The sequence below is a fragment of the Rhineura floridana genome, chromosome 3, assembly GCF_030035675.1.
Source record: "Rhineura floridana isolate rRhiFlo1 chromosome 3, rRhiFlo1.hap2, whole genome shotgun sequence".
NCBI classification, from domain to species: domain Eukaryota; kingdom Metazoa; phylum Chordata; class Lepidosauria; order Squamata; family Rhineuridae; genus Rhineura; species Rhineura floridana.
Window position 1 is genome coordinate 202,373,689 of NC_084482.1, and position 19,078 is coordinate 202,392,766.

A 19,078-nucleotide genomic window follows, 5' to 3' on the forward strand; every position below is an offset into this window, starting at 1 on the left:
GCTTCCATCTTCCTTTTATTTTATCTCGGTCAGTCAGTGTGTTCCTCTGTTGATTATTCAACATCCCTATTCTTGGTTTTAATTTCCCTTTAATTTCTCTAATCTTTTGGAATAGGGCTCTTGTTCTACCTTTTTTGTTGTCCTATTTCTATACAATAACTATTGTATAGTTCTCTTTGTCCCTACATACTAGTCGCTGTATTGTTACATTTAGGGTTCTGACCGTGTTTCTATCTCCTTTTGCTTTTGTTTTCCTTTTCTCTAACCATTTTAAGAGTTTTGTCAGTTATCCACTACATAGCGCTACACATACTTGTCTGTTGTTCTTCCCCAGTAGGTCGATGAGTGCCTTCTGACCTGGGGGTCTCATCTTCCAGCACTATCTCGTGTTGCATTTTGGATACTCTGTTCATAGGGTTTTCGTGGTAAGAGGTATTCAGAGGTGGTTTACCATTGCCTTCCTCTGAGTTTGGATGCATCTTAGTCTGGTGTTTCAGCTTTGACCATTCCGTCTTGGGTGCTCCTGCTAGGAGTCTAGCCTGTTGGTCTAGACTCCTAACGGCATTGTTCTCAGCTTCTTTGACGCTCTCAAACCCCCTCACCATGTTAAGGAGTGCATCCTAGAGGAGAAAAGGAATACTAGAATTGGCCCTTGGTCTGATCCAGCAGGGCTGGATACCTTCTTATCCTGGTACCTTCTTATGCTTTAAATTGGAAGGACCAGGATTGAACATGAGACTTTCTGCATGGAAAGCGTGAACTCCACCAATGAGCTACATCCCTACATTTGACTGTGCATAATTGTAAGGAGCTAGATAGGCACAAGCCTCCTGATTTGGAGGGGTAGGTCTGGGACGTCTCTCACTCCTTACGCCCTCTTTCCCCTCTCCAGCCATGGATTCCTTGCCTCTCTTGCTGCTTCTCTCTCCCCTTCCTTGCTTTAACTCGCTGTGAAGTCTTCCACTTGCAGCTCTTCTCTCTGGGAATATGCAGCACCTATTCTACAGAAAGAACAGACCTCCAATCCCATCCTCCCCACCAGTTAGGAAGAGGTCATCACAGCAGTTTTCATGCCCTCTGATGCCATCTCTAGGAGCCAGAACTCTGTGGTTTTAATGCTTTGGAGTCTGATCTTTGGACCATCTTGCCATAAGAAGAGCCCTGCAGGATCAGGCCAGTGGCCCACCTAGTCTAGCATCCTGTTCTCACAGTGGCCAACCAGTTGCCTCAATGGGAAGCCCACAAGGAGCACCTGAGTGCAAGAGCACTCTCCCTACCTGCGATTCCCAGCAACTGGCCTTTAGAAGCAGATGGTATATACTGCCTCCGACATAGAATTGAATCATAAACAAACAGCCACTTAACAGTCTCTCTCTCTCTCACACACACACAATTAGCACAAGCACATATCCTCCCCCCCCCATGGCATAGGCTTGAGCCAAAAGGAGGGTTTTTTCAAGCTTAAATGTGACTGTGTTTTCAGCAGGTAAGGGGGAGTCGCAACAGAGGAGGGCAAAAGGTTACCTGTCTGCCACTACCCCATCATTCCCCAGCTTTGACACCCCACATACACAGCCTCTCCCACCATCGCCTCAATAGTTAGGCTTGTGGGGAGAGAGACTCCCCTTGGTTTCAATATGAGCTTTTTAAAAGCAGGGCAGAGGCAAGGAGGGGAGGCTGTGGCCAGATGAGGAGGCTCTCACATGATGGTGGTTTTGCACCTGTAACCTAAGCCTAAGCATATGCAACTGCAATAACCAGGCCCTGCTTCCCTGTTGACGTTTGACGCCCCTGCCTTTGAGACAGGAGACGCAAGCGGGGATTTGAACTCACAGACTCTGGACTCCCCGCCAGGCTCTCCTCCCCACTGTGCTGTATCAGCTTCCTGGTCAACTATAGCTCCCTGCTAAAACCACTCCCAATATTCAATCAAAGATCTACAGCAGGGATCATCAATGTGATCCCTTCCAGAAGTTGCTGGACTCCAACTCCCATCACCTCTGACTACTGGGCCATGCTAGCTGGGGCTGATATGAGTTGGAATCCAGCAACAGCTGGAGGGATCACTTTGGCCACCTGTCCTGGCCAACGATACTTCCCCATCGCACAACATTGGGAGGTAGGTCTACTGTCAGTTTTCTTTTCTTTAATGAAACAACAGAATGATATTTTGTATTGTTTTCATGCGCTGTTATTATCTTAAGTTTTGATTTTGGAAAACTTGTTATACATTCATCCATGAATGCATTGCACATTATGATTTGTGCTCATTATATTATTGGGGCAGTCACATGGGATCCTGCTTTCAATACTTTTTGTATTTGTTTGAAAATGCTTTGTGATGGCCAAACTGCTGCATTTTCAGGCAATGCATATCCCATAACTTCCTGCTGAAATCCTGTATATTTTTATACCACAAATCATAGAATCATAGAGTTGGAAGGGGCCTGTAAGGCCATCAAGTCCAACCCCCTGCTCAGTGCAGGAATCCAAGTTAAAACATACCTGACAGATGGCTGTCCACTGCCTCTTGAAGGCCTCCAGTGTTGGAAAACCCACCACCTCCCTAGGTAATTGATTCCATTGTCATACCGCTCTAACAGTTAGGAAGTTTTTCCTGATATTCAGCTGCAATCTGGTTTCCTGTAAATTGAGCCCATTATTCCCCATCCTGCACTCTGGGATGATCAAGAAGAGATCCCGGCTCTCCTCTGTGTGACAACCTTTCAAGTACCTGAACAGTACTATCATATCTCCCCTCAGTCTTCTCTTCTCAAGGCTAAACATGCTCACTTCTTTCAGTCTCTCCTTATACAGCTTTGTTTCCAGTCCTCTGATCATCCTTATTGTCCTCCTTTGAACCTGATCCAGTTTGTCTGCATCCTTTATTTATTTATTATTTATTTATCATTTGATTTATATCCCGTCCTTCCTCCCAGCAGGAGCCCTTCTGGGGCTCCTTCTTAAAGTGTGGTGTCCAGAACTGGAGGCAGTACTCAAGATGAGGCCTAACCAGTGCCAAATAGAGGGGAACTAGTACTTCACATCATTTGGAAACTATGTTTCTGTTAATGCAGCCTAAGATAGCATTTGCCTTTTTTGCAGCCACATCACACTATTGGCTCATATTCAGCTTGTGATCAACAACAATTCCAATATCCTTCTCTTGTGTAGTACTGCTGAACCAAGTATTCCCCGTCTTATAACTGTGCACTTGGTTTCTTTTTCCAAACGGAGAAATTTGTACTTATCCTTGTTAAATTTAATTATGTTGTTTTCAGTCCAGTGCTCCAGCCTATCAAGATCACTTTGAATTTTGTTTCTGTTCTCCAGGGTATTAGCTATCCCTCCCGAGTTTGTGTCATTTGCAAATTTGATAAGCATTTCCTGTACCTCCTCATCCAAGTCATTAATAAAAATGTTGAAGAGCACTGGGCCCAAGCCCAAGCCCTGAGGTATCCCACTCGTTACCTCACCCCGGTTTGAGAAGAAACAACTGATAAGCCCTCTTTGAGTACGATTCTGTAGCCAACTGTGGATCCACCTAATAGCTCTATCCACACCACATTTAGCTAGCTTGGCAATCAGAGTATCATGGGGCATTTTGTCAAAAGCTTTGCTGAAATTGAGATATATTGTGTCCACAGTAGTGCCACAGTTTATCAAGGAGGTTGTCCAATCAAAAAAATGAGATAAGATTAGTCTAGAAGGATTTGTTCTTCACAAATGTATGTTGACTTCTAGTAATCACTGCATTGTTTTCAAGGTGCTTCCAACTAGAGTGCTTTATAATCTGCTCTAGAATTTTCTCAGGGATTGATGTCAGGCTGACTGGTTTGTAGTTCCCAGGTTCTCCTTTTTGCTCTTTTTGAAGATAGGGACGACATTCAGCCTCCTCCAGTCATCCGACACTTCACCCGTCCTTCACAATTTCACAAATATAATAGTGGTTCTAAGAGTTCTTCAGCCAGTTCCTTCAATACTTTAGGATGCAGTTCAGTGGGGCCTGGAGATTTGAACTTGTTCAAAGTCATTAGGTGCTCCTTGACCATTTGTCTCTGTTCCTTGACTATTTGCCTAAATGCTCAGAATGCTGTGTGTGTTGTTCCGCTTTTGTTGCACTATAGCCCCTCCAAACCAGTATGGTGTAATGGTTAGTGTTGGACTGGGACCCGGGAGACCAGTGTTCAAATCTCCGCTCAGCTATGAAGCTCACTGGGTCAGTCACTGTCTCTCAGCCGAACCTACATCAGGGTTGTTGTGAGGATAAAATCAGGAGTGCGATAACCATGTTTGTATACCATTTTGAGCTCCTTGGAGGGAAGGCAGGATATAAATAAAGCAAGTGTGGCATAGTGGTTAGTGTTGGACTACAACCTGGGAGACCCAGGTTCAAATGCCCACGTAGCCATGAAGCTCATTGAGTGACCTTGGGCGAGTCACTGCCTCTCAGCCTCAGAGGAAGGCAATGGTAAACCCCCTCTGAATACCGCTTACCATGAAAACCCTATTCATAGGGTCACCATAAGTCGGAATCAACTTGAAGGCAGTCCGTTTCCATTTTTCAAATAAATAAACAGCAATAATGTAATATTGGGCAACCATCACAGATCAAACTGGCAAAATAAACCCACCACTAATGTACTGTTATTGTGGCAAGAACATGTTGCAGAAAACACCTGCAATAAAACACCAGTCTGGAGGGGCCCTCAGAAACCACGCATTGCCAACGACCTTTCCTGAAAGACAACACCTGGGCCGCCTCCTACGGCTGCCACAACTTCAGCCGTCTACAGCTAATGTTCCTGGCCACGAAAGGGTTAAAGCGAGAGAGCACAAAATCCTAGAGCGGTCCATCCAGTTGGCAAAATGAAGGTTCCTTCCGGTCCTCTTTCCCGTTGAAGGGGCCGAAACTTTTATTATTGGGTAGCCTGGGAGATATTGCAGATTCCCAGAAGGGTGCGAAAAATTGCCCCTTATTCTGAGCCTTGGTAGTCACAGGGAGGCCTCCTTGGGCAAGACGCTCAGCAGTGGACATTCCCTTGTTGTGGGGCCGCTGCTGTTTAGGCTGTAAGGCTGCAAGCCATCCCTACCAGAGCGAGGTGAGTTTGTGTGTCATGAAAAGGCAGGAAATGATTGGTTACTATCCATATCCTTTTATTGTATTTTTACTGGCAGGGAGGGGGAGGTGTTTGTGGGTTTGTTGTCCACGTGCCAAGATAACTTGGCTGGGCCTGGGTATTGTGCACCTGATTTTGGGGGTGGGGTGGAGAGAGAAGGAAGTGTCGTTTCCTGTTCTGTCACAGGCAGTAAAACGTAGGCTGGCCCTGCTTTTGAGTTTTGCCTCTCTCAACATCTTTCGGTTCTGTATATCTTTATATTAAGAAAAACGGGATGTAGGTGTAAGCTTCTGCTGGTACTTTTTTTCTCTTTGGTGAACAGCCTCAGAGCCTAAGCAGAATCCTGAAGCTGGATCAGGCCAATGGCCCATCTAGTCCAGCATCCTGTTGCCACAGTGGCCAGCCAGATGCCCCAATGTGAAGCCCACAAGCAGGACCTGAGCGCACAGGGCTGTCCCTATTTGAGATTCCCAACAAAAGGTATTCAGAGGCATACTTTCTCCAACCATGGAGGTAGAACATAACCATTGTGACTAAGCAGCCATTGACAGCCTTACCCTGACTGAATTAGTCTAATCCTCTGTCATAGCCATCCAGGTTTGTAACCATCGCTGCCTCCTGTCCCATCACTGTCCAAGATAGAGCCTGCAGCAAACTGTCCTGGTCCACAGCACCTGCGACGCTGCCAGGACAAGAGTAGCACAAATGTTTCTATCACCTTGATTGTGAGCACAGCAGGATGATTAAATGGCTAAAGGGTGAATGTTGTGTACCTGTCAGCAATTTTTTTATAAGTTGGGATTTTCCTTGCTTTGGAATCAATCAAAATTTTGAGTGTTGAGGATGAAATCTGAACACAATTATTACATTGCATTCATTAAGCGATCCCCAGAGGTTTTTGCCTGCAGACTCATAGGCTATAAGTCTTAATCTTTCTTTTGTGTTTTATTTTGTCCTAGGCAGTGGAAGACAGTTGTTTTACCTCAGAGTATAAACGGCTCCTGCTGGTTGTGGAAAGGCTTGAATGCTTTGCTGTGTCATCTGAAGAGTCTCACTGGATGAGTCTCTTCTGCTGACAGAACGTCAAGATACAACAAAAGTGCTGAGGCCTCCAAGGGTGGGTGCTGAAGGATGGATGGGAAAAGCACAGCACAAGGGAAGGTGGCTGACAGGTCTCTGCTAAAGCGGGGCATGGATCTGGAAATCAAAATGGAGGAGCAGAACTCAGGAGGCCCTGAACAAGGAGAAGGGAGGGGGAGTGGGGTTCTTCCAAAAAGATGGAGGATCCAGGAAGTTCTGTCTGGGGAAGGTGGACAAAATGTGAAACGGGAACCAAGCAATGAGCCATCAAGGAACTGGGATGCCCAATTGCAGGAGTTTCTGAAGACACTACAGGATTCCCATTCGGGAGGAAGAAACCCAGAGCTGCCTGAGCCAAGCCAATGGGATGATCCTAAAACACCTCAGTTACCCTCCCAGGGAGCTCCAGATGTCAACAAGTGGCCCAGAGGATTATGGGTTTCCCAAATCCAGCCACATCTCACTGGGGAAGCGCAACAGGCCCATGAGGCCCATCTGGATGCCAAACACAGTGAGGAGGCAGGACCTCTGGACGGGAATACTGTGGGGATGGAGAGGCACCGCCATTGCTTTCGTAAGTTCTGCTACCAAGAGGCTGACGGGCCTCGAAAGCTTTGCAGGCAGCTGCAGGAACTCTGCCGTCAGTGGCTGAAGCCAGAGAGACACACCAAGGAGCAGATCCTGGAGTTGGTGACCTTGGAGCAGTTCCTGGCCATCCTGCCACCAGAGATGCAGAACTGGGTCAGGGAACGTCACCCGGAGAACTGCACCCAATCGGTGACCCTGGCAGAAGATTTCCTTCTGAGGCAGAAAGAGGCCAAAGGCTGGGAAGGGCAGGTGAGCATGTTCCCATATTTAATGTCCCTGAAGCTTTCTTGGGACTGTTCCGTTCACAAACACGAAACCTGAATTGGCCACTTTCCCAGAATAATTTGCCTATAAAGCAAACATGCATATATTTACATTGGTTGCGTGATACTTTACAAAACGTTCGTAGCTGAAAGCAAACCACCTCCTATTCATTACCTCTCCCAGCAGCTGGCTCAGGACCAGTTTTTAAGGGTGACATCCTTCTAGCACTCTCATTCAACAGACCAGTTTTGCATCACAAAGCCAAATTGGAGGATGGGGCCTCTTGCCCTCACTCTGAATGAATGAAACTCTTCACCCAATCTCACAGCCTTCCCTCCCATCCCCCCCCCAAAAAAAATATAGGAGGGAGAGAACATGCTGTGCTCAAGGTATGTGGTGTAAGAGATCCAGCTTTGAAAAATGGTAAACTTTTAGTTCTGTTGTTCCCATCGGAAGATGCTAGAAGATTTAGGACAGACAGAAGGAAGCACTTCTTCACACAGCACATAATTAAACTATGGCATGTGCTCCCACAAGAGGCAGTGATGGCCACCAACTTGGATGGCTTTAAAAGAGGATTAGACAAACTCATGGAGGAGAAGGCTATCAATGGCTACTAGCCATGATGGCTGTGCTCTGCCTCCATGGTTGGAGGTGGCATGTTTCTGAATACCAGTTGCCAGAAACTGCAGTCGGGGAGAGCCCTGTTGTGCTCAGGTCTTGCTTGGGGGCTTCCCAGTGGGGCATCATGTTGGCCACTGTTGGCAGGTTTTGTTGCTGCAGCACAACAAAAGTCATCATCACCATCGTGTTTTATTTGTATGCTGTCTTTCCATAGTAATCTACGCTCAAGGAGGCTCACAGCATGAAAAAAAGTTACATATTTTACTGTTACAAGACAAAATTCAAATAGTCAAACAGTAAGTTAAAGCAAACATCTTAAGAAGCATGAAGTAAATTGAAACACCCTTGTCATTCCTAATAAGGTCCAAGATAATCCCAATAACAGCAAAAATAACTGACTAGCAGGATTAAATTGTGGCCCAAACAGAAGCCCCTAAACAACGCCCCACAGTCGAGATGGTCTCTAGCATCTTCGGGTAATAATACCTTCCACAGTTGTGGTCAGCCACGGCCCCACCCTCCTAGGCCAGGTGGAAAGAGGCCACTAGGCAGGGAGAGTGTCTTGTAGGATCTGGAGTCGAGGGGGAAAAACTGTTATGGGATTTCAGCAGGAAGCTATGAGATGTGCACTGATTGGAAACGAAGCAGCATGTCTGCCCCAGAACTTCTGCAGGAACAAACAGTATTGAGAGCGAGATCAAGTATAACCGCCCCAGTGCCACCATGAGCATGAATAATCATGAACGCATAATAAAAGCCAGTGTGGTGTAGTGATTAGAGTGTTGGACTAGGACCTGGGAGACCAGGGTTCAAACCCTCACTCAGCCATTAAGCACACCGGGTGACCTTGGGCCAGTCCCTTTCCTCTCAGCCTAACCTACTTCACAGGGTTGTTGTTGGGATTAAATTAGGAAGGGTAGAAGCATGTACGCCACTTTGAGCTCCTTGGAGGAAACGTGGGATATAAATGCAATAATAATTAATAATAAATAATAAAAAGGACGTCTGGAGGGATCCTAAGGCAACGTTTGGAGGATGAACCTGGCCTATATTGGAGACTTGTATTAGGACAAATCATGAAAGGAACTTCACCTTGACCAAAGTAACGTGACCTGAGCATAGCTGACTGTCTGCTACGTTTGTCCACTGAAATTGCATCCCGGGTGCCCCTCCTTTTGGAGGCTAAGCAGTTGGCTACAGGGATGGGTTCTTCTCTGTCATGTTTCTCCAGCTGCGGAACACTCTCCCCAAACCTCTTTTACCTTGTGCCCCTTTTGATGATCTCTTGGGTGAAGGCTGCCTTTTATCTCTGCTAGGATGCTTGGGAGATTAATGTCTAAACCTGTTTTAGAGGTTTTTTTCCTGGACATCTGTGCCGCTTATAACATTGGTTTGTAATGTTGATGCTATCAATTTTGTCTGACTTGTTTGGTCTAGGAGTGTGATTCTCTCTTAGGGTGCGAGAGGTCCCAGTTCACATGTGAGGCAAGCCCTATCCAGGTGAGTAAGAGGGCTACACTTTTGGGAGGGGCTGTACGCGGTGGTAGAATACATGCATTGCATGCAGAATGTCACGTGTTCATTCTCTTCTATCTCCAGTTACAAGTGATCAGGCAGCAAGTGATCAGAAATGTCCTCTGCCTTGGATCCTTGAGAGCCACTGCCTGTCAGAGTAGAGCAGGGGTTGGCAGATCCAGGAGGAATACTGGAAAAGCCCATAGAGCTGAAGGAGGAAGTTGGAAAGGATGTCATTCTTCCATCTTCCTTCTTCAGCATTCTTCCTTCTTCTGTGTTCTTTTCAAGGGAGAAAAAGGTAACCAATCTCACTGCCTCAGGATCAAGGGTGTCAATGTGTCCATGGGCACCACATGGGTAACCCCTGAAATGGGAAAACCTGGAGGAAATGGACAAGTAGTTGGCCTGCTAGGAGGCAGTATCCTATGTTGTGCTTTTAATCCTTGTAAGCTGCTCAAAAATGCTCTCTTTTTAAAAAACTGAAGGGCAGGGTAATAAGTAAAATAAGTAACCTTTCGTTTTGCGACCATCCTGACTTGCATTTTGAACTCGTTCCCTCCACACAACCCAGATTGTAAGGATGGCGGAAGAGGAGTTTGTAAGTCCCCCCAAGGCAAACCAGGCTCTGCCAGACCCGGTGAAAACACAACTTTTTGCAGAAGCAAATCGAGAGGCCAGTGGGAGTGTGAACATGTTGAGTAAGTTTCTCCTTTGCCATCTGGATCGGGAGAGGCAGTGCAGGTGGTGAACCAGTGGCTGGAGGGGGTAATGGGCTGGATCTGGGCCAACCGACGGCAGATCCACACCATATATTTAAAGCATGTTCCATGCACATCTAAACTACATGACTTTCCCCAAAGAATCCTGAGTACTGTAGTTTACATCCTCACAAAGCTACTGTTCCCATCAACAAACTACAGTTACCAGGATCCTTTGGGGGACATTACTGGCTATGAATGTGCTTTAAATGTATGGTGTATATGCAGCCTACTGTCTTCCAGGCCTGATTTAAGATATTAATGTTAATATTTAAGGCCCTAATGTTAATATTTATGGCCCAAATACGTGCCGTAAAAGGGGAAGGGCATTAGCTGAGTGGTAGAGCATCTGTCTTGCATGAGGAGGTCCCAGGTTCAATCTCTGGCATCTCCAGGTAGGGCTCGGAGAGACTCCTGCCTGAAACCCCGGAGAGCTGCTGCCAGTCAACGTGGACAATATTGAGCTAGATGGACCAATGATCTCACTTGGTATAAGGAAGCTTCCTATGTTCCTTAGTTTTAAGATCTCCAGCGGGAACTCTGCTGTTGGGAAATGAGATTTGTGGGGCGGGAGCCCTGAGGTAGGTTTTCTCTGTGATGGCCTTTTGCCTTTGGAACGATCTCCCCTCTGAGGTGAGTCTCACTATGACGCGGATGATGTTTAGGTGGCATGTGAAGACACACCTCTCAGCCCAGGCTTTTTTGGGAGAGTTAAGGTGTGTTGGGCATTTCCATTTCTGTCGCTGTTCCTATGTTTCCGCCCTGGGATCTTCTGGCAGAGTGTGACCCAGTACGCATGTCATGCAGTGCCAAATCATGGCATAGTGCGAATGCGCAGGATCCCAAAGAGGACATGGCAGCTGAATTGCTCCTCCTCTGGTCCTGCTGCGCTGTTGTGAGCTAAGGCAAAGTTTAGTTTAGCACAGGAGCAGCCAACATTGTCCCCTCCAGATGTTTGTGGATTCCAACTCCCATAAGCCTCAGACGGCATGAGTAATGGCCTGGAGTGATGGGAGTTGTAGTCCAGCAACATCTGGAGGGCACCACATTGGTTTACTGTGGTGCCTGAATCTGGGCTCATGGGATGGTATTCAATGCTAGTCCTACTCAGAGTAGACCCATTGAAAGTATTGGACTTGACTAACTTAGGTTTATTAATATCAATGGGTCTGCTCTGGGTAGGAGTGCGTTGAATACAACCCATGGATTGCTTTGCTCAGACAAACCATGAACCGTACCCAAGGTTTGTTTTTGGTTTACAGCTCATGGTTTGTCTGAAGGAGTGGATGTGCCGCTGCAGGAATCAGCCTTCCTACCCCATCCTGCAGAGGGGAAAATCTGGACTAACCCAACTACCAAGGGCCAGATCATCACGAAGGCCATCTTTGTGGGTTGGCAACTTGGTTAAAGTGTTCAGCTAGGACCTCCCTCCCACACCTTTCACAGAGCTGACAGGGAGAGATGAGCTATGTCAACTGCATGAACATCTTGTGTTGCCACCTCCCTTAATTTTCGAGTGAGGTTTGATTCCTATCTGGATTCTCTCCTTTCTTCCAGCAGGTGATGGCAGGCTTGATGAATGTGTGGAACGGAAACCCTTGCAGGAGAGTTCTGAACAATTGGAGCAACTGGATGCGTTGTCGAAAACAGCCAAAGAGAATGATTTTCTGTGTCATGGAGAAGCTGATGAGAAGCGAGACAGGGCAGAGAACCAGAAGGAAAACAAGAAAGAGCAAGAGAAGGGAGTGGATCAATCTGTTCTCCAAAAAGAGGTTTGCAAAGGTGTCAAAGAGCCCATAACCCTGCAGTATGATGAGAAAGAAGTGAAATATGATAAGTGCAGGGAAGGCTTTGGTCAAAATTCCCACTTTGCTATGCACAGGAGCACTCGCACAGAGGAGAAGCCATACAAGTGTTGGCAGTGCAACCAGAGCTTCAGTAGCACCACAGATCTTTTGACACATGAGAGAACCCATGTGGCTGAGAAACTGTATAAATGCTCCCACTGTGGCGAAAAAGAGAGAATCCGCATAGGCCAGATGTTGCATAAATGTTTCCACTGTGGGAAGAACTTTGGCTGGATTCCTCACAAGGATAGCCATGCAGAGGAGAAGTCATTCAAGTGTTGGCACTGTGGCCAAAGCTTCTGTAGTAGCTCAGACCTTCTGACACATGAGAGAAGCCACGTAGGCGAGAAACTGTATAAGTGCTTCTACTGTGGCGAAAGAGAGAGAATCCGAACAGGGGAGGCTTCTCATGAGTGCTCACACTGTGGGAATGACTTAAGCTGGATCTCTCAAGAGGGGGTCCCCGCACGAGAAAAACGGTATAAGTGTTCAGAGTGTGGGAAAACCTTCTGTGGGCGAGCAGGTCTCTTTAATCATCAGAGAACCCACACGGGTGAGAAACCTTATATATGCACATTGTGTGGAGAAAACCTGAGAAGCTGGACAGGTTTCAAAGTACATCAAGAGAGTCACAGAATGGAGAAACCGTGTAAACCATAAGAAATGCTTGCGTTGTGGGATGTGTTTCCTTTGGAGTTCATACCTTATGGCATACGAGAGAATCCACACAGGACTGTGCCTACTGTGAGAAAGGCTTAACCAAAAGCCAGAACGTGTTGAACTTGAGAGGACCCACACAACAGAGAAGCTATTTGTGTGGCTTTGCCTGTGGGAGCAGCTGTTCCAGTGCCTGTGGGGAAACCTTCAGGAATAATTTGTAGCTCATTGTGCAGAGATTATACATCTTTTCAGAATTTTGGACAAAAAATCACCTGGAGCTCTGTTCCTTAACACCAGAGAATCCACATGAGGGAAGAAGGTTCTACCTGCCTAGAATGCAGGAAAACCTTCTGGCTCTGGTTGTATCTGATACAGTACGGGTGTGATATGTACTATAATGACTGTGTCCAACAAGAAATGTTTATAGGGGCTAACGTTTTCTTGTTTTCAGACACACTGTTGTTTTAAAGCACACTTAGGTCCTCGCTTCTTGTTTTGCTTTTTACAGAACTCGGCATTGGAAACATGTTGGGTTTGAGATTTATGAATCTACAAATGGATAAAAAAAAGGTTGAATGTTCCTATTCCGTGTTCCTGTCAGCCATGCCCTTTCCTAAGATATTTGATTCCATTCCACCCTCCCCCAGTTTTCATTCCAACAGACATTCAGCATTCTGTGGCCACTGAACATGCTCAGTCCTTATTGGGCTGTTTGGGGATCTCTCTCCTCCTTCCATTTCCCCCCCCTAAAGATTTCATCTACCACTGCAAACCTTGGGAAACTTTGTAACTCAGGACCATAGTTCAGTGGTAGAGTGTCTGCCTTGCACGCAGAAGGTTCAATATATATTGTCGTTTTGGTTATGTAAGGATTCACACACAGCAGTATTTAAAATTCTAATAAACGTGCCTTGCAAATGCTGGATTTTGTGTTTGTTTTTTTCTTTTCACGCCTCCCTCTTGGTGCGTCTTTTTCAATAAGATTATAGATTTTTTTTGGGGGGGTGAGCAACATTCATGTCATTTTTAAGTTAAGAACCTAAGAAAAGGCTCATGTAAGATCAGACCTTCCAGCTGAGCATCCTGTTTCCCAGAGTGGCCAAACCAGATGCTCTTTGAAGGCAAACAACCTTCCCTTTTCAGTCTGTCCGGCGGTGTTCTCTACTGCTCCTAAGTCAGCCTCTGGCTTCTTGCAGCAGGAAAGGAAAAAGGACACTGATGCAACCATTGCAACATTCTTCTTTCCTCCTTCATGCTGGCCTTGTGTGCCTTTTTTGGAAAGCGAATTAAAACTATGGGGGTCTCGCAGTTGCTTTTCTTAACAAAAAGCATTGCCGATCCTCACCATGCTATTTAGCCATGCTGCTAACATCACATGTAGTTTGCCTCTCCATCATCATCATCATTTATTTGTATGCTGCTTTTTCATGGGAAACCATGCTCAAAGTGGCTCACAGCATCAAAAAGGCGACAGAAGATAATTCACTAACTGTGATGAATAGTGTTTATTTGATTTATTACCCACCCTTCACCATAAAGTCCCAGGGCGGTTCACAGCAATTTAAAATGCGATTTCAAAAACAATTGCAAGACCTGACAAGACTTAAATAGCCTTCTAAACCGTAGGTTAATGATAATGTCTTGAATAATTAAACATACAATAAAATTAAACAATCCACTGATCATAAGTTCAGTAACAATAAAGTTACAAGAATGTATTCCAGATAACAGCAGAAACAATACATCTCCAAAACTAAATCTGGACTCCAGCAACCCTTAAACCAGGGATGGGGAACCTTTGGCCCTCTGGGTGTTGCTGCACTCCAGCTCCCATGAGCCCTAGCCAGCAGGGCCAATGGTCATGGATGATGGGAGTGGTAGTCCAACAGCATCTGGAGAGTTGCAGGTTCCCCATCCCTGCTCTAAACCATACTTCACCCTGATGGTCTCTTAATCCTTAGAACAAGGTACTATGGCATTAAGGAATATTTCCAGAACAAATCCAGCAGCTGTACTGTTTTAAATATGGTGCAAATGTATGCTCTGCTTCTCTGGTCACATCCATAGCATACCTTTAAACCACATGGCTTCCCCCCAAGAATCCTGGGTACTGTAGTTTATTAAGGGGGCTGGAAATTGTAGCTCTGCGAGGAGCAAACTATGGTTCCCAGGATTCTTTAGGGGAAGCCATGTGCTTTAAATGGACGGTGTTGATGTGTCAAACAATTTTGAGTATCGCATCTTCAAGTTTGAGACTTTATTTTCTAGCTGTTGAACTCTGGTTTTGTTCTCTCCCCCCCCCCCCGGTCTTAATGTTGGCTTCTGCAGCTTGATGGCCCACCAGGCTGTATTTTTATCTACTTGGGTCTTTTCCAATTTAATTTGCTGAAATGCCACTTCTGCAGCTTCTCCCGCTTGCCTTGAGCTGTGAGCAAGGCAAGTTATCGCCCAAACTGTTTCTCCAGAACAGTGAGGCCCTTCCCTAGAATATCCTTTTGAGTCACAACATCAGTTTCTTTTCTGTGGTCAGCAGTTTTCTTTTTGGAATTTGATCACACTAGCTGTGACTTCCTCAGGATGATGTAAGTTGCTGGAATGCACAATTCAGTTTGTTCTGTGCATGACTCTGTTTTAAGCTGTTATTCCAAAACGTTATTGACACTCTGTAGCTATTTTGATTTGTGAAGTGGCTTATAATTACCTTGTTCCTGTTTTCTCATCTACTGAAGATTTCTGGGAAGAAATGTTTTCCAAGTGGGATTCTCTTCTACTTGACTCCACATACAATCCTGGTCAGCGGCTGGTATCTTACACAATTTTTTTTTTAAAGACTGGTAAAATAATCCAACAAAAAAATAGAAATTTGCAAGTGTCATTTATTTCAATGGAGATAAGGGTGGAGAAGAGTTAAACATATTTTAACTTTTTTCATTGAAAGCTACAGGACTTGAAAGTGTTTACTTTACATACTTTGTGTATTCACCGTATTTATGGATGGGGGGACAAGTTGAAGAGTTTTTCAAGGATGGGTTTTTAGACAAAGGCTAAAACCCCTGTCTGCCACCACTTTTCTTTTTCTTTTTTCAAAAGTTTTATTATTCAGGAGAATCAGGAGAAGAAGCTATCAAAGCAGAATAACCAAAGACCGCCCCAGGTCTGCTTCCATTTTTCTGATGAACAGTTGGTAACTGCCTAGTTCAGGAGTTCCCAATCTGTGGTCCACAAACCATCGGTGGTCTATGAGTTTCATTCAGGTGGTCCATGCCATGCCTGTGGATTTGTGGTTGAAGACGGGAGACGGCACATCCATTGCATTAAATATTCATTATGGGTGGTATTCAGTGGTAGTCCTATTCAGAATAAGCCTATTAAAGTTAATGAGCATGACTATCTTAGGTTCATTAATTTCAGTGGGTCTATTCTGCGTAGGTGAACTTAGAAGATCTGAACAGAGTGGTTTACAACAGATGGTACCGGAGGTTGCTGATTCATAGGGTCGCCATAAGTTGTAATTGACTTGAGGGCACATAACACATTCTGTGTAGGTCTAGCACTGAATACAACCCACTGATTTTTGTCTTTTTAAGGTTTCGTTTACTTCTTGTATTACAATTTGAATTCTATGGAATACAAATTGTAATACAATAAATTCCAACGTATACAAAATAAAAAAGCAATAAAAAGACAATTAAAAATAATACAGCACCTAGCACAACAGGCAGAAAAAAATCATTAAGATCTTCCAAATCACTCAGCACTTTTCAATTGGTCAGTGGTTTGAGATCCACTGGTCTGGTTCTTTCCCTTGTTTATGGTTTGGCCAAGGAATAAAAGATCAACTTTTTATTTGAAGCTTTCAACAGTGTAAATCCAAACAGAATGATCCTGCATTTATTGTTGGAATTTTGGAGATTAGGTTGTAATCCTAACCCCATTTATGTGGGAGTAAATCTTACTGAATTCTATAGGACTTACTTTTGAGTAGACACAATTAGGACTGCATTGTTCATGCATTTCCATTTGTCTTTGTTACGTGATAAATTTCGATTTAAGCTTTTAATTGTGGGTATCTCCATATGATCTATTTATTGAGCATTCATTCTAATGTGTATGCAGGGGAAATTAGACAGTGTTGCGTCACACTTTCCAGTGCATTTTCCTGCCACTTTCCTTATTGTAAAAAGTCGAGTCTTTTGGAGGAGCAGACCACCATTTGTTGCGCCAGATTACCAAAATCAGTTACAATTGTGTGCCATGAATTTGCTGATACATAATTCCATCTGAAAATAGCAACAGTCTGGAAGCTGCTTGTGATGTCCAGTCATATTCTGTATTACATTTTCTGAAAATCCTCACTTAGTCATAAAAACTAACTGGGTGACCTTGATCTGGTCACTGTCTCTTAACCCTAACTACCTCACAGGTCGCGAACACCAAACACCAACAAAAATGGCCTGTCCAACCAACTAACTACAACTAACTCTTCTGACCAGCAGCTGGCCATGGATGGCACTTTTTCTAGACCCAGCCAATCACACTGAAACCACCAATCATATGCACACTTTCTATTCTTCTTTTGCATACTGAGAATTCAAATTCACAGCTCTCAGTTAAGGTCCCCCCATTAAAAGTTAAACTAACTTTCACCTTATCAGACAGAAAACATCCCCATCATAGAGTTGGAAAGGGCCTATAAGGCCATCAAGTCCAACCCCCACATTACAATGTATATTACAATACAGATGACAGAATACATTACCCCAAACCCATTAAAATACAGTTGAAACTATCAGAATTTTTTCACGGAAGCACATCCTTATTTTTCGTCTGAAATTTTGGATGGTATTCCCACCTAGAAGAAGATCTTTCAACCTTGAATGTAGCTATGAAGCTTGTTAGGTAACCTGGGCCAGTCCCTGCCTCTCAGCCCAACCCACCTTCCAGGAGCTTAAAAAGGGAGACACGTGTTGTATTCTGAGCTCCTTGGAAGATGGGTGGAAGAAAAATGTAATAAATGAATACCGTCCTGTTCATGAAAAGTAGTTGGGGGAATCACACCTTATTTAGGCTCTGGTTTAAGCCTCCAGGAAGAACATAATGACAAAGGGAAGATCAACTTGGCTCTGTCCATTGATCTTTTGTACTGTGTGTCTGTTAGGTTATGAGTCTTCAGGCAGGGACTTCTGGTCTTTTGATGAAGAGGTGAAGAACCTCAGGTCTGGGGGCCAAATGGTGCCTTCTCTGTGGCCCTTTGGATTCTCTCCAGCGACATCTTCCTGGAGTGTTTTTGCCTGGCAGTAAGATGCCCTTGTAGTCTGATTATGCCTCTAACTTGCTTGGATGGAGGATAGGGAAGGGTGTGTGAGTGTATGCAGAAACCAGTCCACTGTTCAAAGGTAACATTTACAATAATTGCTTGCCCTTCTTGCCTCTGGCTCCACTTGCCACTGACATGTGGACCCCAGAAGACTGCGTAGATGCAGCCCCTCAGGTTGTAAAGGGTTCCCTACCCCTGTTGTAAATGAGTCAGTTCACCACTTCTTTGGTTCTGGAAAGGTTAGATGGGGAGCCTGGCAGCTTCCAGATGTTCTTGGGCTGCAGTTTTCATCATTCCCTCCCCTTTCACATCAGGCAAGGTCCATTTCTATTGTCTTTGCTGCACCTATTGAAAATCTTCCTTTTTCAACAAGCCTTTTAAGGGGAGATTTTAAAAAAAACACAAGTTTGTATCTGTGTTGGCTGTGGGATGGTTTAACATATAGCATTGTTGCATGTATGGTTTTGTTTCTCATGTTTTATTGTTGCCTTGCTTGAGCTACTTCATAGGAAGCAATTTATAAATAGAATGAACTAAAATAAATAAGTAGAAACATACAGAGTCAGACCATGACTGACAGTGGCTCTCCAGGGTTTCAGTCAGGGGACATTCCCAGCCCTACCTGGAGAGGCCCGGGATTGAATCTGGGGCCTTCTGAATGCAGGCAGGTGTTCTTACCACTGGTTTATGTCCCCAGTAATCTCTGACCATTGGCCGTGCTGGATGGGAGTCCAACAGTTTTTGGAGGGACAGGAGTTCCCCATCCGTGCATAAAATTAATAATGTTTAGCATTCACATGTTTGGGGAGGTGGATTTGGCTGAAGCAACAAAAGAAAGTGCCTTTTCAGTGGTGGCCCCCTAGCTGTAGAATGCTCTCCCCAGGGAGGCACACCTGGCACTATTTTTATCCATCTTGAGGTGCCAGGCATAGACCTTTCTTTTTACCCAGGTCTTGCACCCTTAATGAGTGGGGTCTTGGCTACTTACGACCTCTTCTAGTGGGGTGAGACTTGCACACCTGCCCTTCATTTATATTGATGGTGTTTATTTTAACTGGTTTTTAATTGTGAGAAGTGTTTTTAGGTTTTAACGATTCTGTTGTTTTTAACTGGTTAAACTAAGGCACTTTGGGTCAACTCGGCGAGAAAAACGCCCAACAAATATAATAAATAATAACAATAACAATATCATTTTGCCATTTAAAAAAAATAAACGTTGATGATTCTCCTTTCAAGAGAGTCATTAAAATGTATCAACGAAGTCAAGTTGAAGTCATCTTGGCCACGCACATTAGGAAGGCAGGC

General features: G+C 44.8%; 1 protein-coding gene across 2 annotated transcripts; it reads left to right on the forward strand.

Annotated features, from left to right (window-relative positions):
- Positions 1–4,832: 4,832 nt before the first annotated feature.
- LOC133381152 (zinc finger and SCAN domain-containing protein 21-like) lies at positions 4,833–13,375 on the forward strand. 2 transcript variants are annotated; one of them, XM_061619776.1, is made up of 5 exons: positions 4,833–5,102; positions 6,080–7,037; positions 9,114–9,176; positions 9,763–9,889; positions 11,507–13,375. In XM_061619776.1, exons 2-5 carry the CDS (start codon positions 6,252–6,254, stop codon positions 12,454–12,456), a joined length of 1,926 nt encoding a protein of 641 aa, XP_061475760.1. In that variant the 5' UTR covers positions 4,833–5,102; positions 6,080–6,251; the 3' UTR covers positions 12,457–13,375. The 2 variants fall into 2 exon arrangements, with proteins under 2 accessions (XP_061475760.1, XP_061475761.1); XM_061619777.1 differs by having other exon boundaries at positions 11,510–13,375.
- The last annotated feature ends 5,703 nt before the right edge of the window (positions 13,376–19,078 follow it).